At 52.1% G+C, this 16,770-nt stretch overlaps 7 protein-coding genes across 7 annotated transcripts; 3 read left to right on the forward strand and 4 right to left on the reverse strand.

Annotated features, from left to right (window-relative positions):
- Window positions 1-852: 852 nt before the first annotated feature.
- On the forward strand, window positions 853-1,950 carry N7468_007524 (putative 26S proteasome-associated ubiquitin C-terminal hydrolase; the record flags this gene model as incomplete). The annotated part of the gene is made up of 3 exons (XM_058476820.1): window positions 853-894; window positions 957-1,051; window positions 1,137-1,950. The coding sequence occupies 3 exons, from the start codon at window positions 853-855 to the stop codon at window positions 1,948-1,950; spliced, it is 951 nt and encodes a 316-aa protein (XP_058329710.1).
- Window positions 1,951-2,293: 343 nt separating this feature from the next.
- Window positions 2,294-4,962, reverse strand: N7468_007525 (uncharacterized protein; the record flags this gene model as incomplete). The annotated part of the gene is made up of 6 exons (XM_058476821.1): window positions 2,294-2,466; window positions 2,598-2,895; window positions 3,164-3,683; window positions 3,747-4,098; window positions 4,209-4,682; window positions 4,926-4,962. 6 exons carry the CDS (start codon window positions 4,960-4,962, stop codon window positions 2,294-2,296), a joined length of 1,854 nt encoding a protein of 617 aa, XP_058329711.1.
- A 1,428-nt stretch (window positions 4,963-6,390) lies between these two features.
- Window positions 6,391-7,366, reverse strand: N7468_007526 (aromatic alcohol reductase; the record flags this gene model as incomplete). Its single annotated transcript, XM_058476822.1, has 2 exons — window positions 6,391-7,269; window positions 7,334-7,366. The coding sequence occupies 2 exons, from the start codon at window positions 7,364-7,366 to the stop codon at window positions 6,391-6,393; spliced, it is 912 nt and encodes a 303-aa protein (XP_058329712.1).
- Window positions 7,367-7,726: 360 nt separating this feature from the next.
- On the forward strand, window positions 7,727-9,390 carry N7468_007527 (Zn(II)2Cys6 transcription factor; the record flags this gene model as incomplete). The annotated part of the gene is made up of 6 exons (XM_058476823.1): window positions 7,727-7,848; window positions 7,896-8,507; window positions 8,582-8,654; window positions 8,715-8,947; window positions 9,001-9,296; window positions 9,344-9,390. 6 exons carry the CDS (start codon window positions 7,727-7,729, stop codon window positions 9,388-9,390), a joined length of 1,383 nt encoding a protein of 460 aa, XP_058329713.1.
- A 189-nt stretch (window positions 9,391-9,579) lies between these two features.
- N7468_007528 (transcriptional regulator family TF) lies at window positions 9,580-12,167 on the reverse strand (the record flags this gene model as incomplete). The annotated part of the gene is made up of 6 exons (XM_058476824.1): window positions 9,580-9,648; window positions 9,813-10,052; window positions 10,150-10,358; window positions 10,441-11,028; window positions 11,562-11,758; window positions 11,809-12,167. The coding sequence occupies 6 exons, from the start codon at window positions 12,165-12,167 to the stop codon at window positions 9,580-9,582; spliced, it is 1,662 nt and encodes a 553-aa protein (XP_058329714.1).
- Window positions 12,168-13,074: 907 nt separating this feature from the next.
- On the forward strand, window positions 13,075-13,713 carry N7468_007529 (uncharacterized protein; the record flags this gene model as incomplete). Its single annotated transcript, XM_058476825.1, has 3 exons — window positions 13,075-13,144; window positions 13,254-13,600; window positions 13,666-13,713. The coding sequence occupies 3 exons, from the start codon at window positions 13,075-13,077 to the stop codon at window positions 13,711-13,713; spliced, it is 465 nt and encodes a 154-aa protein (XP_058329715.1).
- A 253-nt stretch (window positions 13,714-13,966) lies between these two features.
- N7468_007530 (nonhemolytic phospholipases C family protein) lies at window positions 13,967-16,173 on the reverse strand (the record flags this gene model as incomplete). Its single annotated transcript, XM_058476826.1, has 7 exons — window positions 13,967-14,551; window positions 14,605-14,918; window positions 14,975-15,361; window positions 15,417-15,540; window positions 15,594-15,858; window positions 15,913-15,995; window positions 16,051-16,173. The coding sequence occupies 7 exons, from the start codon at window positions 16,171-16,173 to the stop codon at window positions 13,967-13,969; spliced, it is 1,881 nt and encodes a 626-aa protein (XP_058329716.1).
- Window positions 16,174-16,770: the final 597 nt, after the last annotated feature.

Here is a 16,770-nt window from a genome sequence, read left to right on the forward strand (position 1 = left end):
ACGATCACGGATTTCTTTTTCTCTGGCGCTATTGTTCTACACTATGGGATGAACGCTCGTATCTGTCTCCAAACAATTTAATTCGACACTCTGTAATTCTTGGTCTTGGGAGTACAATTCATATACCTTTTTTTTTGTACTATACTCTTGGCTAAGGATGTTATAAGAAAGCTTGCCTCGAAACGCTTTCTCTAGCGACTCAATTCCCCGGGTACCTGAATCGACCAATCTATGGTGGGGTCCCTTTCTCCAAATCTAGGCCTCCACGCCACGAGGCCAGGAGAGCAGAAGAGCGCGGGGGCAAAGCGGGATCAGAATAAACTACAAATCCCGTTGGACGGCCCGTCCTCGTATTCGGCAAAAGCCTAAGGCGGTCGTTCGTATTATATCCACTTTTAGCTCTTGTGCTAATGCAAATGGCTCCCGCGAAGCTAGTAACCAGTTGTGTCTTGCAAGCTATGGGATATGAAGGTCTCTCCGGAAGCCACTCCTCGGATCCAGAGCTCGTAGATCTTCTCGTCTCGACAATGGATGTCGCGTGCAAATATCAGGCTAGACCATCAGGATCCCTTACATTCCTCTGGTATTACCTAGGGCTTGGGGCGAGAGACTGACGATATTTGATTGACACGAAGACAACTCGTCAAGCTGATAAAAGAGCCAATATTGTTATAATTTGCACCCTTGGTAGATATCAGCCCTAAAAAACGGCCATTTGCATACTTTTTTTTCCGTATTGGGGTTAGTGCCAAGGGACACAAATATTATGTCATAGCTTCATATCTCTCACCACCAAACTCGATCACCATCTTCTCAAACTGTCCATTACTCCGACCTCAATACCACCTGAAAATGGCCGATGCAGGTGGCTGGAGCACGATCGAGTCAGACGAGGTAAAACACATAACAAAACCTCCCCACCCGAAAACAGCACCACCGCTAACTCGAAACTAAAGGGTGTCTTCACCTCTCTGATCGAGACCCTCGGCGTGAAAGACGTCCAATTCGAAGAACTCATTTCTCTAGACGCAGACACCATTCGATCCTTAAGGTACAAACCCAAAACATCCCCAAAGCTCCCCCCCCCCCAATTACAACCCTAGACTCACAAAAGGTTCCCCCCGCCCTCCTTCCAGCCCCGTCTACGGCGTAATCTTCCTCTTCAAATGGACGCGTGAAGCAACCGGCGCCGGCGCCGAAGCACCACTAGACGGCACCTACGACCCGAACGCGACCGAAAACGGGCTCTTCTTCGCGGCGCAAACGATCCAGAACGCCTGCGGCACACAGGCCATCCTCTCCGTGATCCTGAACCACGACCCGGCGCCCACGCCCATCGAGCTGGGGCCCGAACTGCGCTCCTTCAAGGACTTCACGACCGGTTTCCCACCCGAGCTGCGCGGCGAGGCCCTCTCCAACTCGGAGGCGATTCGCTCCGCGCACAACGCGTTCGCAAAGGCGAGCCCGTTCGCGGACGAGACGGCCCGGCCGCCGGACGAGGAGAATGCGGCGGATGTCTACCATTTCATTGCCTATACGCCCGTGAACGGCACGCTGTACGAGCTTGACGGGTTGCAGCCGCATCCGATCAGCCACGGGCCGTGCGATAGTGCGGCGTTCCCGGAGAAGGTTATTGAGGTTTTGCAGAAGCGCATTGCGAGGTATCCGGCTGGGGAGACGGCGTTCAATCTGATGGCGGTTGTGAGGGATCCGAGGGTCCACGCGAGGGAGATTGGGGATACGGAGACGTTGGAGCGAGAGGAGAGGAAGAGGGCTGCGTGGCAGTGGGAAAATACGCTGCGGAGGTGGAATTTCGTGGGGTTTATTGGTGAGATGATGAAGGGGGTGGTGAGGATGAAGGATGGGCAGGATCCATCTGGGAAGGCATATGAGGAGTGGGTGGAGGCGGCGAAGAAGGAGACCAGGAAGAAATTGGAGATGCGCAGATAAGATGCTAGTTGGGTGTGGTTGGATCTTCCTGGTTAGCGTTTCACTCACTCTCTCTCTTTCTCTCACCCTCTCTTGATCTTGGCAGTGCGCCGGGCCTTATAGGTTTGCCTTCTACAAATCCTGTCGAAGATACCCATTCACAGATACTAGGTATGGAAACGATAACGATATGCAAAAGACTTACGTCAGTAAATGGAATTTCAGGATATTCAAACTAGCGATCTACAACAACCGAAATGGGGGTATGTACACGGCGTCCCAGTCGTAAAGGCATTGACGAGCGGCATGAAAAAAAAAAACCAAAAAAAACCAAAAGGCCCTCTTCACTTGTAGGTGTCGAATCTCAGTATTCAATCATCCGCGTGCGAAGGTGTTCCACCATGGGCTTCGGTAGCTCTTCAGGGTCAATGAGCCCAAGCGCAAGAATGTCCGACCAGAAGAACATGGCTCGGTCCTGGGCATAGGCCAGGTAGTCGAATCCGTCCTCTTCGTCGACGTCTACGTCCACAGGTGGGACTTTGTGGCCCCCATCTCCGTTCTGCTGGTTCTGTACAGAGTCCCCATTGGCGGCAGCGATTTCCTCTTCCATGCCGGGATATTTGAATTGCACAATGCCCAAGCAATCCAAAGAGCCGAGTTCATAGCACGCCACATCCGGGTTTGGCCCAGGAGATTGCGAACCTCCGCGTCGACCTCCTCCTCTGCGGCCTTCTCCGCCTGCTGCCAAGTAGATGAGCAGTCGTCCAGAGTGAATGGAGTAACGCTGCTCCCTCCGCCAGCTCTCAATGAGGGCGTGGCAAGCGGGGAATTGACACCGCCGCCTAAAGCGGGGCGGTGGTTCACGTAGGTCTTGATGAAGCGTCGTTGCTCTTCTGGGGTGGGGTAGAGGCGAGTGTTGCATGCCCAGGACTTTTCCTCGTCATGGTAATTGTAGCACCATTCGGTCTGTTGACGTTGTTAGCATTGCATTTCATCGAGACACGGTGAGTAACTATGAAATGAGCTTACAAAATGGTTCGCAAACTCCAGTCCAGCCGTGTTTGCTGATGAGTATTCAAAATCGATAACCACAAGCTGCTTGTGTTCGTTCGCTGGGAGAAGAAGCGGCGACTCTGAGGCTGGCTCCAGGCGTAGGAGGTTACCGTATTGAGTCTGCTCAAGCGTTAGCACTCCCGAAAACTTATCAGGCATGCGCAATGATTTGGATACATACGTCGTTATGGGCGAAAACAAGCTGGCGCTTGATTTCATCCATCCCACCGTAGTTGGCAATGATCCATTCCCTGTACCGTTCCACGGTTTTACGGAATTGATTCCATGGCGTACCGCAGACGTACCCTCGTCTGCGCCACGGGTCTGCGGCGGCTTTGGCGTCGCTCACTGGAATGGTGACCTCTTTGTCCAACCACGCACCCACCTGCGAGCAGCGGTCTACCCATTTGTCCCAATTGCTGAAGACAACCGGACCGCCCTCGCGCTCTTCCTCCAGGAGCTCCATCCCATCGTGAAGTTCTCGCATGCGCTTGGCGATTTGCTTGGCGGTTTCGGGTATCCGCAGGTCCTTGGGGGTCAGGGTGCGGGCTTCGAAAAATTCTTCAAATCGGCCGTTCTTGAAAGTTCCAAGGACTCGAGGACCGATATTCCGGCGGCCCAGGCGGCGAAGAATCTGCAATTCCTTCTCGCGGTCGATCAGATGGTCTACTTGGGGTCCATAGACGCGAAGCAAGAGCTTCCTATAGAGTTCCTGTTAGTTACTTCTTTGGCAAAACGAAGAAGTAATCCATGCAATCACTTACGGCGGGGGCTTGGTCGATTTCAAAGGGGCATGGCCGTTCTCGGTTTTAGACGCAGGGGTAGTCTTTGGCGGTTTCACTACGTAGACAGCGTTTGTCAAGGCGCCGCTCAGTCGGATGACCTCCATATCCTGGGCCGCATCCATAGACAATTTACGCCAGCCTCTTAATTGAAGCGTATGCGTCAGACGCAGAATATCAGTCTTAAAGATTAACCAGGCCTCCCGATCTTTGGCGCGTTTGGGATTGGAGTCAGCAGCGGCGATATCATCATCTGCAGCACTACTCGAGGGATAGGCTAGGGTTTTCGAATTGTCGAGGAAGGATTCAACGCCAGGAACCGGGGCCTCAACATCTGTGTAGTCAGACTCAGAGGCTGAACCACGCCGAAGACCCTTGGGACGGCGACGGTTTAGGCGCTTAGTGGGTTGAAATAGAGGGAGTGTGCTTTCTGGTTCTGCGGACCACCATATTGCAGGAGGATCTTTTCCAACTTGTCAAGTGAGAAAGAACTTCCAGAAGATGAGGTCCCTTCGACTGGTCGATCTTCATCCTCAGAAGCTTGACTAGCAGTTGCCTCGGCTCGTCGTGCCTTGCTAACCTTGCGCCTTGATTTCTCGTGTTCTAGCCAGTCGTAGACTTGCTGGAGCAGGTTCGGCTGAGCATCGTCGTCTGGCTTATCGCTCTTGGCCATGTTATCGTCCTCAATGGCGGAGGAGGCATCCAGCTTGATGCTTGAACCGGAGGACTGAGTGACGACGGTTGAAGAAGACATTTGGTTGGGGAAACTTGGAGGGCGCGCCGTCACCTTCGCGATAGGGGCTCGGTACTGTTTTATGGGCGGGGCGTCTGGTGCAGGTGCAGGACTGGACGCACTTGAACTCAAGGGCTTTCGCGCGGCAGCAGAATCCAAACTCGTTCGCGTGATAGGTGGGGAGTCTAATGATAATTGCGGTCAGGAATGATCGAAATCCATTGGCCAAAATGGAACGTAAGATAAAGTGTTCTGAGGGAAATGTGGACGTCACAGCCACCTCCGATGTCGCGTTTGCAGGACGATAAGGAAGCGACTTTGCGGAGCAAGGGACAAGCTAGGATAAAGAGGCACAGGGATTTGTGTTTAGGGAGATGTAGCAGAGGAACACTGGTACCTAGCCGGGATTAGAGTTCGGAAATGCTTACCTGGATCAGCGTTTTGACGATCCTCATGCGACGGCATACCTGCGCAGAGGGGGGGCGGGGTCGCCTCTTGATATGGCCCGCGGGATAGGAAATCGGTCTGCGACGGTTGGACGGTCACGAGACCACTTTCAGGGGCGCGTGGAAGGATTCAAAGCTTGGGACCCTCTTGATAAGGGTGTTGGGAAGACCAACCAGGTTGACGTGAAGGTTGGAGGTGGGGGGGAAGTAAGTCTGGGACCCCGCGGGTCGACAAGCGAAGCCGTTTTTAGCAGATAGGCACACGAGTCGACCAAAGCCAGTCAGCCACCCAATTTCTGTCGGTATGGAATTCTGCAACACGGGAACAAAGAAGGCGCATGCCTGTGTGGATTATCAATTGCGATTGCAATACCCAGCAGCAGGATTAAGGCAAATGTGGCAAGAAAATAAAAAAAACGCCCCAAATGCGCTTATCGTCTCATGTGATGATTGCCTGGCGAATGTGGCATCCGCATGCCGCAAATCAATACGCCTCAGTTACCAACAGATCATACGAGAGCTCGTTTTCGGGCACTGAAAGGCTCCATATTTTCCCGAGAGCTGTTCCAGAATAGGGCGTCGCAAGTGTTCCGATTTTTGCGTAGGCGAGATAAGCATTTCTAAAAAGCAAAAAAAAAAAAACACATCATACCAATACGAATGTATTTCCCGAGGCATGGACCAGCGGCATGTTGAATATGCACACAGGCGCACCCAGAGTGCCAGATTTGTCGCGTAAGGGCTCGCGTAAAGCGGATATATCGGCTATGGCGCAGTCGGTCTCTAAATTCTTGCCGGCTGCGGAGACGAGCATATGTGACCTTCGTGCCGCATGAGGGAAGTCTAGATAGGCCTGATATGCGTTCCTCTCTTTGCTTGTTGGTGCCATGGGAAGTTTGATCTCTTGGTGAGCCTATTAGAGCGTGGAAAGCGGGCCAATCCAGCGCGGCCAACCCCGGAATCAGGTGGATCCGGGGCCAGTTATACTGTGCCTAGCAAGATTGCTAGGATGCGCTAAGGACGCAGATTTTTGAGAAAGCCTTGATGTCTTTTATGCAATTCTCGCTGGTGCGAGGTTGAAGAAAGAAGTTGGGAGGGCATGAGGGGTGCAATGCAGGTGGGGTAAATTACTGTATGTAAGCGTGGTACTGCATGTGCCTCGTGCTTCGTCGCTTTTCATTTGTCCATCTGTGAGATCGATCTTTGATGATATGCAATGATAGATAGTAGAGAATTGATTACGTGTTCGCAATTGCGTTTCCCCATTTGCTACCAATAGTCACCAGGTCTAAATCCTCTCTTGCCGGGCGTGGGCTATAGCAAGGTAGCAAACCCTAAAACGAACCATCCGGGGAAGGAGGTGTTGAATCCCACAAATTGGCTATGAGTGTATTGACGGCCTTATGACGAGTAACCCTATAGAACTCACGACATAGAGATCATCACTCTAGGAGCTACCAGAGAGAACTTCCTTCAGAATCGCTTCTACCCCTGCATCAGTCGTGACTTTGACCCCAAGTAATTCGTTGTCCCGTCCATCTAGCGCTCCTCCGTATCCTTCTCCAAAGATGGCCCGAGCAAAGAACCCCAGTGCGGCGTGCTGATCGATGTTTCCAGAAGCAAATTGCTCGCGCGAATAAGCTGCCACGTCAGCAGTGTTCACGTCCTCGGTGTTCCATTCGCGCCCTGGCGCAATTTTCTTGGCAATATCCAACAATCTATTCTGGGAGGTCTCAACATCCTTGATGAAAACGGCACGGTTCTTTGTTTCTTCCGGGTGAGTCAAGATCCCAACAACGGCCTGACCAACAGAAGCCAAGGTCGTGCCTGTGAAGGGCTGGTTGCCACCATCGAATATCCGGCTTGTGTCTCCCTTCAAGTTCAAAAAGAACCCATGGGCGAGGGCCCAGTCAAAGAACGGACCATTGCGGACGGCGGTGTAGGTCATGGTCGGGTTCTCGCGAGCCTTCTGCTGAATGAGCTTGTGGAAGTCATGAAGCGTTTTGTAAACGGGCAACGTGATCGCTTTTGGATTTTCCCAATTGCCAGAAAATTCAGAAGGGATGAATCGCTTCACACCTGCTGCGACAGCAGCATCAAGAAGAGAGGCTTGTGCGTTCATATCGTGGCTAGTTAGAGCCGAGACAATGGCATCCCGGCCAGTCAGTGCAGCTGTGAGGTCGGCCACGGAGGAGTAATCCACACGGATGACGGTGACCGAGTCCGGGAGCTGAGTGTCGGACGTGTTGCGAGTTAAAATAGTGATGTTGAAGCGCTTGCTGTCCAGGAGTGCCTTGAGTATGGGAGCACCCACGTTTCCGGTGGCCTAGCAATTGTGTGCTTTAGCGTCATCTACTTTGTTAAAGTTGTAAATGGGGTTGTGCGCATACTCCGGCAATGACAACATTATGAATGGTAGCCATAGTTCAATGAAGACTTGAAGAATTCAACTTGAAGGGAAGTTTAGCTGGAACTTTGAGGATTGTCTGATTTATTCCCTTGAAAGGGCCAGGTATTTTGTCATTATTTATACTACTAAAGCTCCCAGGCTTCCTCACAAATCATATCTTCCGCTCAGAAAAGACCCCTGCTTTTTTTAGCGGAAGGTACGCACCCTCCGTCCCGTATACAAGTGGGTGCGGATGCGGATGCGGACGCTAAACGCAATATGGACTGCTGTGGTACGTATTGAACGGGCTTCAATTCCTCCGAGTCGCCTTATAAGCACATGGTTGGCCCCCAACGGAGGCCGCTCCCAGTATAAACTGGTTAGCACCCGCACCATGATCCGCAGAGCCTTGCAACCTACGAAGATGGACGCTTGCGCGACCCAGAGTTGTCAGCGCTGCCGGACACAGAAACGGAGGTGCGATAAACTGCCTCCCATTTGTGGTCTGTGTCAACGGTATGTCCTGCTCTGCTTTCTCCACCTGCCTACGCTGATGGATCCAGTTTGAACAAGGAGTGCTACTACCCTGGGCCGGCTGATAAACCTCGCCTCTTGTCGGTGCCAAATTGGGCCGATCTTACGCTATTCAATCTGAGTCATACTATTGAGACACAAGTCTCCAGACTTGTAGGAGACGGACTGCAGCTAGAGAGTGCAGCGGCTCAGTATTTCAGAACAGTCCATACATGGTTTCCGATCATCTCGGAAGAGAAATACTTCGCTCTCTTGAAGGATGTGCGAGTATGGAATCATTCTGCGCCATCTGACTTGGGCCTTTTGATTCTCTCTATGGCTCTTGTCACCTCAGAGCCTATGAATGGTTCAATAATCTCATCGGCAAACTCACTGTACTTTTCTTTAAAAGCCTTCATAGGGCTTTTGGAGGGACTGGGGGAAAACTCGCTCCACTTAATCCAGGCGCGTCTCCTACTCACCATATTTGAGATAGGCCATGGCATATATCCAGCTGCATACATATCATCCGCGGCCACTGTGCATGCGGCAGCCGCACTAGGGATTTCCGAAGTGAAAGATGGCCATCCCAAGCGCTTTGGAGGCCCGCAGTCGGCAGAAGAGGCATGGTCAACATGGCGCGGTGTCATCATTGCCAACAGGTCAGAACTTCCAAGTTCCCTCGAGTCGATCTTTACATGGGCGCATTTTCGAGCTAACGAGCGTAATACTATAGATACGCCACGCTTGAAAGCGAACAGGCCCCCAATGTTGCCCCAAGACATATGCATCTCGTGAGCGATAAAACAGTAAGCTGGCAGCAGCTCAGCAAAACTCTTTCTATCGGCTAATGTCCAGCATCAATCTAGGTCACCGAAGGCCTCAGGAGCATATCACTAGATCCATTCACCCGATTAGCCCATGCATCTCAACTATTGGATGAGTCAATTACGCATCTTCATGCAACGGGGAAGAATTCCCTTGAGGGTGGCGCAGAGGGAGTCCAGATTGGCATTCACATCACCTCATTTTTAGCAACCTTTCAAAATAATGAAAAGATTATTCACCCTCTATCAGATCCCGCTTTAGCTATCTGTAGAAGGCAAGTATCGAACGGTCCGACCGGCAACTTGAATGAGAGCTGACTTTGAATAGTGCAATGCTTGATCTCCTGGAACGAGGAATTGACGCGGTATATCGCGCCAATGAAGCATGTGTATCTACGTCTCTGAACATTCTCACATCTCTGATCCAGGAGATATCGCTAGGAAAGGGCTCGTTTCTACCAATCAGTGTGCCTGCTTTCTCGGTATTCATATCTTACTCCCTATACAAGGCAGCGATGCTTTATCTTGGCGTCCCTGTGATATCACAGAATGCCAAGTCACGATCTCCCATTCCAGCGCTGAAGGCTTTATTATGCCATTTGGGCACGAGGTGGCTAGCAGCAAGTATGTCGTATATGCCCCAAGTTTGAAAACTGCACTAATATTGGCAGAGCATTATTTGGAAAAAATCGAGGCCGCGCAAGCAAAGGCACTATAGGCCTTCAAGTTCCAAAAGGTCGAAAACAAACCTTCCGGGTGCAAGACAGTCAACGGGGCGGTAGCCCGAACGGAACATCATTTCTGGGACAACAGAACCAGCAAAATCAGTGCTTCAAGCCCGATATCTATATTCAGAACCAAACAGGATTTGATTTGAAAATTGGGACTTGACCTTGAAATACGATTGTCACTTGCCCAAGCCTAAAAAATCCAGGTCATAGGCCAAGACATCTTCGGGTAGACTCTTCTTCTCACCCTTTTAGAATTAATAAAGTCGAGACTTCGATTCATTATTCATTAACCTAGATATGCGATCCGCTAAATTAAGAAATATCGCTAGTACTAGCATGCTCAAATACAATTTCGCTGTTGACTAGAATGCATTCCCGGGAAAGGTAGAATCTTCTGTTTGAATCGAACCTCCCCGTCCTCGCACTCGTAATCTCGTAGGGTGACTTGTAATCGAAGTTCGACGGACCCATTCATGGACTGTTCAGTGAAAACGCCGAATTCCCAGATCCGGTTCTCTGATGGGGGAACACGCCCAGGGCTGGCAAGCATCTTTCTAACTGCCGAATCATCGGCAATACTCGTTGGGTCTTCTTCAAGCGCCACAACCATGGCAACAATATTAGCTGCTGGTCCGCACAGAAAGAGTCCCTGGGCAGGCGGAGCATCCCACAAGAAACGTAAAGCTTGGCGGCGCAAATGAGGGATCCGGCAATTGAGTGCCGTTATGAAAAGCGGAAAAAAAGACTCCCATTTCAAACGTGAACGGCGGCTGTTTCCCGTCGGCATCTCGGGTTGATTCGATCGCCATCGGGGCATGTTTGATGATCTGTGCGAATTCCGCTTCGTATGCGTCATACGACGCCTGGTCTGGATCGAGCAATGTTTGGATCTCGATGAAAACCCCCAGGTAGGTCATGAGCAGGTATGCTCGGAATCCATCATCACCAGATGTTCCTGATGCGCTCGACAGTAGCAGGAATGATGAATACCAGGAGGTCAAGCTGGTTTGGATCTCCGCCTGTTTGGCTATTCAGACTTGGTGCTTCTTGTAACCGATCCTGGGGCGGCCGACACCAGTACCGCTTTGTCTCCAGATTGAAGCTTTTCATCTCGGCGGATATGCTACACAGCACGTTGCGGGCGTCCACGAGCGTTGAAATCTTTTCGTTCTGAATTGCTTGTACAACGCCCCAGTTCTCAGCTCTGCCGCCTTGTTTGATGTAGACCCATGCGCTCAGCCGGCGAAAGATCGGTTTGATCACCGAGAGCAAAAACCCATGAGCGGTGATACTGCCATGCCCCGAGGGATTCCCCGTTGTCACGCTTGTCATCATCTTGGCGCCCTCCCTCGTGAGGGCTAAAGCAGCTTGTCGATTTCCTTGAAGAAGCTCGATTGCAATAAAGAGGATGCAACTGATTAAGGAGATGGTCAGGTCTGCGCCGCCATTATCGATCCGACGCTGCAACGCAGACATGGAGCGGGTGTACCATTCTAGGGCTTCACGGTGATGGGGGAGCTGGACCGACGCGGCATCATTCAGCAGCTGTACAGGCGACGCTTCATAAATAGGGGGCCGCTCATAGAGCGAGCTGAGGGCGATTATGGCATCCCAGATCGCTGGCTCTAGGCGACAAATCTGTAAAACTGAGCCCTTCCAAAAAGAAAGATCCAGAACACCTGACAGGGACGGTCCGGCTTGGTGGAAATAATATTCAAAGGCGCGTCTTTCGCGCGATCCTTGATTTGAGGACCACGCGATCTGATTCTGCGGGGTGGGGACCTGTCTGGCCCTCCCAACTCCATGGTACGTACACTGTCTGCCGGTACTGGTGCATTTCAAACAGGATGGCTTTTCTTCTCCACAACGGACACGGCGAACTCTAGATCTTACATCAGCATCACGCAAGCCAAAAGAAAAAGAAAAAGAAAAAGAGGACTGACTTGCAGGTGAGGCACCCATTGCGCGATTTGGAACTGCCGATACGGCCCGACCGCTTAACAGACGAGGACATCGTGGTCCAGCAGTTCATCACATCAGACCAACATCCCCCAGGGCCACGTTCATGATCAGAGGGGGCATGTCAAGGGGCGGAAGCAGACGCCGGCGACTGCGACTGTCATTCGATCGGTCCAGCTGCTGCGGACTTGGGACCCACCGCCGATTTCGAAGGAACCAGTAAAGATGCCAGCAATGCTGATGGCTGACAGAACCGACAACACGATGTAGAGAAGTTGGACGCGGAAGATCAGCCCAGTCATTTTCGCCTGGGTTCGGGTGCGTTCGACTTTGAAGCATTTCGACTTGATCGGCTTTGCTCTTTTCCTCACCCATTTCTCGTACCACGGCCCTTCGCTTGGCCGAAAGCCATTGGTGAAAATGACCTCCTTATGGGCGAGTAGTACCCGCAGGGCAACGGGGAACAGGAAACAAATTGGCTTTGGTTGAGGGCTTCTAAGCAGTCCAGGACCCATGATTGGTCGTTCCATTGCTGGCCATTTCGGATGGGTTGGGTCTGGATGAAAGCTGTGAACTGCTGGGGGCCTTTGGCGGGCGACAGTGTACCAACAGGGACGGATATTTTGATATCCGCCAGGCGCAAAACTGGCGCGAAAGGCGTCCTCAGGCCATATTTGCCCGTGACAGGGCCTTTAAAGATCTGATAGAGCACGGGGATGGCCTGGGGACAGTCAAGGTAGATTCCCCACGGACAAGTGTCTCCGTATCCCGCAGAATGGAAGATGATCACGTAGATTTTCGACATTCGGGGAAATGTGAGGTTCTGGAGAGTCGTTGCCAGTGGGAGAGAGATGGTCGCTTTCTTCTATGAATCTATTCTCTCTCATCTATCAAGGTTCTTTACAGCTAAATTTAGTACGAAGAGCATGAGGTGAGGAACAAAGCAGTGAATTTGATTCATAGGCGTTGAGTTTCCTCTTTGTGTCAACTATCAATCCTTTCTTCATTCACTGTCCACCTACTGAAATCGAGCCTGAGGCTTGTTGGCATGTATCATGCTTTATACCCCAGCAGGGACGCCCAAAGTTAGGGGATTCCGTGTTTCTGCCTCCTGCTGAAGACTAACTCTTTCTGGGACAGTCACGAGGTCCTGCACTCTGAGAGTGCTCGGTTGGAGAAGTCTTGGGTTTCTTTCTCGTCGCTAAGAATAGACTCCCCAAGCACGGAAGGCCGCCCCTTGTGCATTGAGTAATTTCTCCGATGGATCGTAGCGTCTGGCCCGTTGTAGATCCTTTTGGATTCAGCCGGACTCCAGACTCCACTCATCCCGTCGAGGCTTGGGGTCTCACCAGGAGCACCGATGCGATCAACTGGTAGACTCAGACACAAAGCTTCTTCTGCAATACGAGGCAGTTCGCAATCGGACCAACCGGCCTGCCCGATCAGGAGGGGAGTTTTGGCCAAATAGAAACGAATCGGCTAGAAAACCTGACCCTGCCGATCCCCCACCGCCACGTCCAACTCTATTGCCAAGAAAATCATCAAATCGAAGATGTGGAGAGTAACTGAGACATCGTCTCGGAGTTCTGCAAAAGAAGGTCTCTCCACCGACGCAATGGCTGGGGGGGTCCATCCGGGCCCTGCCTATAAATTGCCTCCGTGTCCAAACACAAAGCTCTTGTTTTTCAACTCATTCTATATTCCCTCTCATCATGAAGATCTCCGCTGCTATCCTCACCTCCTGCCTCGCCGCCAGTGCGACTGCCTTTGACAAATGGCAGCGTAAGTAGCCCCCCCCACTCCCTCGTCCATCCGAACTATACAGACACCCCAAACAGCCTTGACAACCCCCCGACCCGATCCTCTTTGTCCTCGGCTAACAATAGCAAAGCATGGGGCAAGCGCGACTACTCCTGCTTGAACGTCTACCAGGGTATCCCCGACTCCGCCACTCTGACTCCCGGCCAGACTGTGCACCTGCGCTTTAACCGCGAACCCACGAGCCACTGCGCCGACCCTCTGGCCAAGTACCCTGCCGACAAATATAGCATCTTCCTGTATAACAACCCCGTTCGCAACCGCGACGTCATCGACTTCGACCAGTCGATCAAGATCGCTACTGGTGTTGACGGCTCCTCTGGTGCCATTGATGTCAAGATCCCTGCCCACATCCCCAAGGTTAAGGATGGCGATGTCTGGTATCTGAGAGTCGGCACTGAACTGCCCACCGCTCCCCAGGTACGTCCTTTTCCTACCCCCTCGATTTGGTGTACTGAGTTCTTTCGCTCACGACTTGCCATTAGATGCCTTCTTTATTCCACGCTGCGGGGCCTTTCACCATCCGTGCCTAGATGTGGAGTGGTGGTATGACTAGCGCATGTCTTGGGTGATTAGGAGTCCTGCATATATATGATCCTAGACATCCGCATATGTAGTTACGAAAGCAATAAAATGGCGGTTTGATTTTTTTTCCAATTCCAAGTTGTCTGAACTATGCAAGCTATTTACTCTAGTAATCGGGGCGATTGAGGTTGTATGTCATAGTGGTTCTATTGTAGGTCCCACAAAGTCCGAGTCATGAAGGGAACGCAGGAAAGAAAGAGATTAGTCGTGATAGGATACACTAAAGACCTTAAAGCCCGGGTTAGGGACTTGGTCGCTGCTAACTAGCTCGAATCCACCACTGCTGATGTCGAGGTAGGCGCCTCCGTCAACAAACTGCAGAGTGTACCCGCTTCCGTTACCAAGGAATGAAGTACGGATCTGAGCGGCGTCGCTGGCGTCATCCCTCAGAGCGCCCTTGGCCCCGATCCAGCGGTTGTCGAAGGCACTTGAGATGGTGAAGATTTCGCTTTCTTCGTCCTCGGTGTAATGGATCACCCAGCGCTGAGACTTGGTATCGTGTTTGGGAGTGGCATCGGTAGCCGAAACACTGTCTGACCGGGACGCAGCCAAAGCTTTGGAGTTCTTCTCAAAGGTCAGGTAGCGGCCTTCGGTGAGGTAGCCAACCACCTCCTTGAAGCCATCCTCGAAGAAGAGGGTGTTGGTGGAGTTATCCTGCTGTCCGTAGGGGACAGTGGGCCGTTGGGTGGGGTACTTGGCCTGACACTGAGCAGAGCCGACATAGTCCCCGTTGTCGTTGGTAACAGGGGTCTCCGCTTCGGGGATTATCGGAATATCCAGGTTGGGCTGCAGCGTGTCAGTACTTTTGCCCGGCATGAACTAGGGACGGGGAAACGTACATGGTCAAGGTCCAAGGCATTGATCAGATTAGACATGTGGGCGCGGCGCCATGGTACCATTTGATCGGTCTGAATGTTCTTATAGCCACGGGCCTGGAGCCATTGCTCCACGAACAGGATTTGCGAGTTATGGTCCGCGCGCTCGGTAAACACACGGCCGCCGCGGGTCCAAGGAGAAACAATGTAGAAGGGGACGCGGAAGCCCGGGCCAGAGTAGATGTCGCCGAAGATGCCAAGGGGATCTTCCATCCACTCACCAGGGGTGTCTCTGGGAGAGTGGAAGGGAGTGACGTGATCTCCAAAGCCACCAGTTTCTTCCAAGCGTTAGTTTTTCCGAATCAGACAGGCGCCCAGAAACTCATATGCTTACCGTCATAGCTAATCATAAGCAGAGTGGAAGAGTACTTTGGACTTTGAGTGACTGCATCGACGACCTTCTTCTGCAACCAGGCACCGTCTTTGGGCTGGTAGGAGGGGTGCTCCGAAAGCTCAGCAGGGCCAACGATGAAGCTGACTTCGGGCAGGGTACCATTTGCAGCGGCAGCGTAGAAAGACTCAAGCCCGTTGAAGGCCATTCCCTTATCGGCCAAAGGTGAGCCCTTGCCAGCCTTCTGGAACTGTTGAAACCATGCCAGAGGATTGTCATCGAAGTTGTTGGTGTCCTGATACACCTGCCAAGTAACGCCCGCATCCTCGTAGAATTCATAGACAGTCTTCCACTTCAGCGGGTAACAGCTTTGGCCATCGGATTCGCATCCTAGTAGCTTGTTAATCGGCATATCTCTCCCCCTTTTGCGCAAAAAATAACCTACCGGGGACTTCATTATTGTCGATATAGGGTCCGCCTTGGCTAGGATTCTGAGGCCCACCTGGGACGTTGATGGACCCGCTAACTAAGGTCACACGGTTTGGGTTAGTAGCGGTGATTTGACTTTCCTACATGATCATGAGTCCCCGTGTGTTTCCCGGTTGTGGATCGAGCGTCCTACCTGGTACATGTCACCGGAAGTCCACGCCTCCGCAATGGCAAAGTGAATGGGAATGTCGGAGCGTTTCAAATAGCCCCAGCTCCAAGGGGTGTTGTTGCGGGCCCAGTGGTTATTCAGATCGCCGTTGAGAGCGGCTTGGTTCTCAGTATAGCCGTTGCTACCGGCAGCCATGCACTGGATAGCATTGACGGAGTCTCCCCCTTCATATCCAAGATACCAAGGAAGAAGAGTCTGAGCATCGGTGGACATATCCGGGTCCACGATCCTAGAGTAAGTCAGAATATGAAGTGGGGCTCCGTAGGATCGCCGAAAGTCTTACTGGTGATAGACCGAGAGGCCATCGCTGTTGATCTGCACGTTCGGGTCGTTGAAGCCACGAACACCGGCCATCGACCCAAAGTACTAGCGATATATGAGTTTATTATCCTGCAAGGATGCCCGGATCTCAAAGACCTACATGATCCCAGGCGCGATTCTCCTGCATGAAAATCACCACATGCTCGATATCACTCAGGGAGCTGGCGGAGGCCGGCGAGCTCCCGAGCATCAAAGCCAGGGCCGCTCCCAAGAAATAAGACATAACTTAACAAAACGATTGGAGATAATGATAAGGGGTGGTGAAGGGGGGAAGAGCAGCGATGGCGAGACGCGGGGTCTTTATACAAATAATGGGAAGGCACGAAGTCCCAAGCCAGCAGACAGCGGGAATTGGAGATCTAAACTGAGCGGAGGATTCGACCGGACAAGCGCATCAACCCGACAGTCTTGTTGGTGCAGCTGGTTAGCAAGCTTGACCAACAGGGCCCCCGCGCGATTCCTCAGGGGGGGGTGGATCAAGCATTCTTGACGATCGCCAATCTGTAACCTCAGGAAGGCCCACGTGAATCGGCTACAGACAAGGCCCGATCGGATCCTACCTGGATTCTGAGACTAACGCATCCTAGTTAAAGCGTGACGCTCTCAAGTTCCGGACCTTGTGGTATCGCGGGCCTCCCGCAGGTCCACTTGCACTCGGTTCCTGCGGATCGTAGAAAGAAGGCCTCTGGATTTCCACTGTTGCGTGCACGTGGACTTGCGAGCTTTCATCTGCACTTTCCATCTCTGGGTCCCTCTGGTATTCCAAGGTTCTCTTCCATAGACTTTGTCAGGTTGGATTTGGGCGATCGGTAGAGAAACG

Source organism: Penicillium chermesinum (assembly GCF_028974085.1).
Source record: "Penicillium chermesinum strain IBT 19713 chromosome Unknown utg000005l:1.0-4115287.0:1.0-4118363.0, whole genome shotgun sequence".
NCBI lineage: Eukaryota > Fungi > Ascomycota > Eurotiomycetes > Eurotiales > Aspergillaceae > Penicillium > Penicillium chermesinum.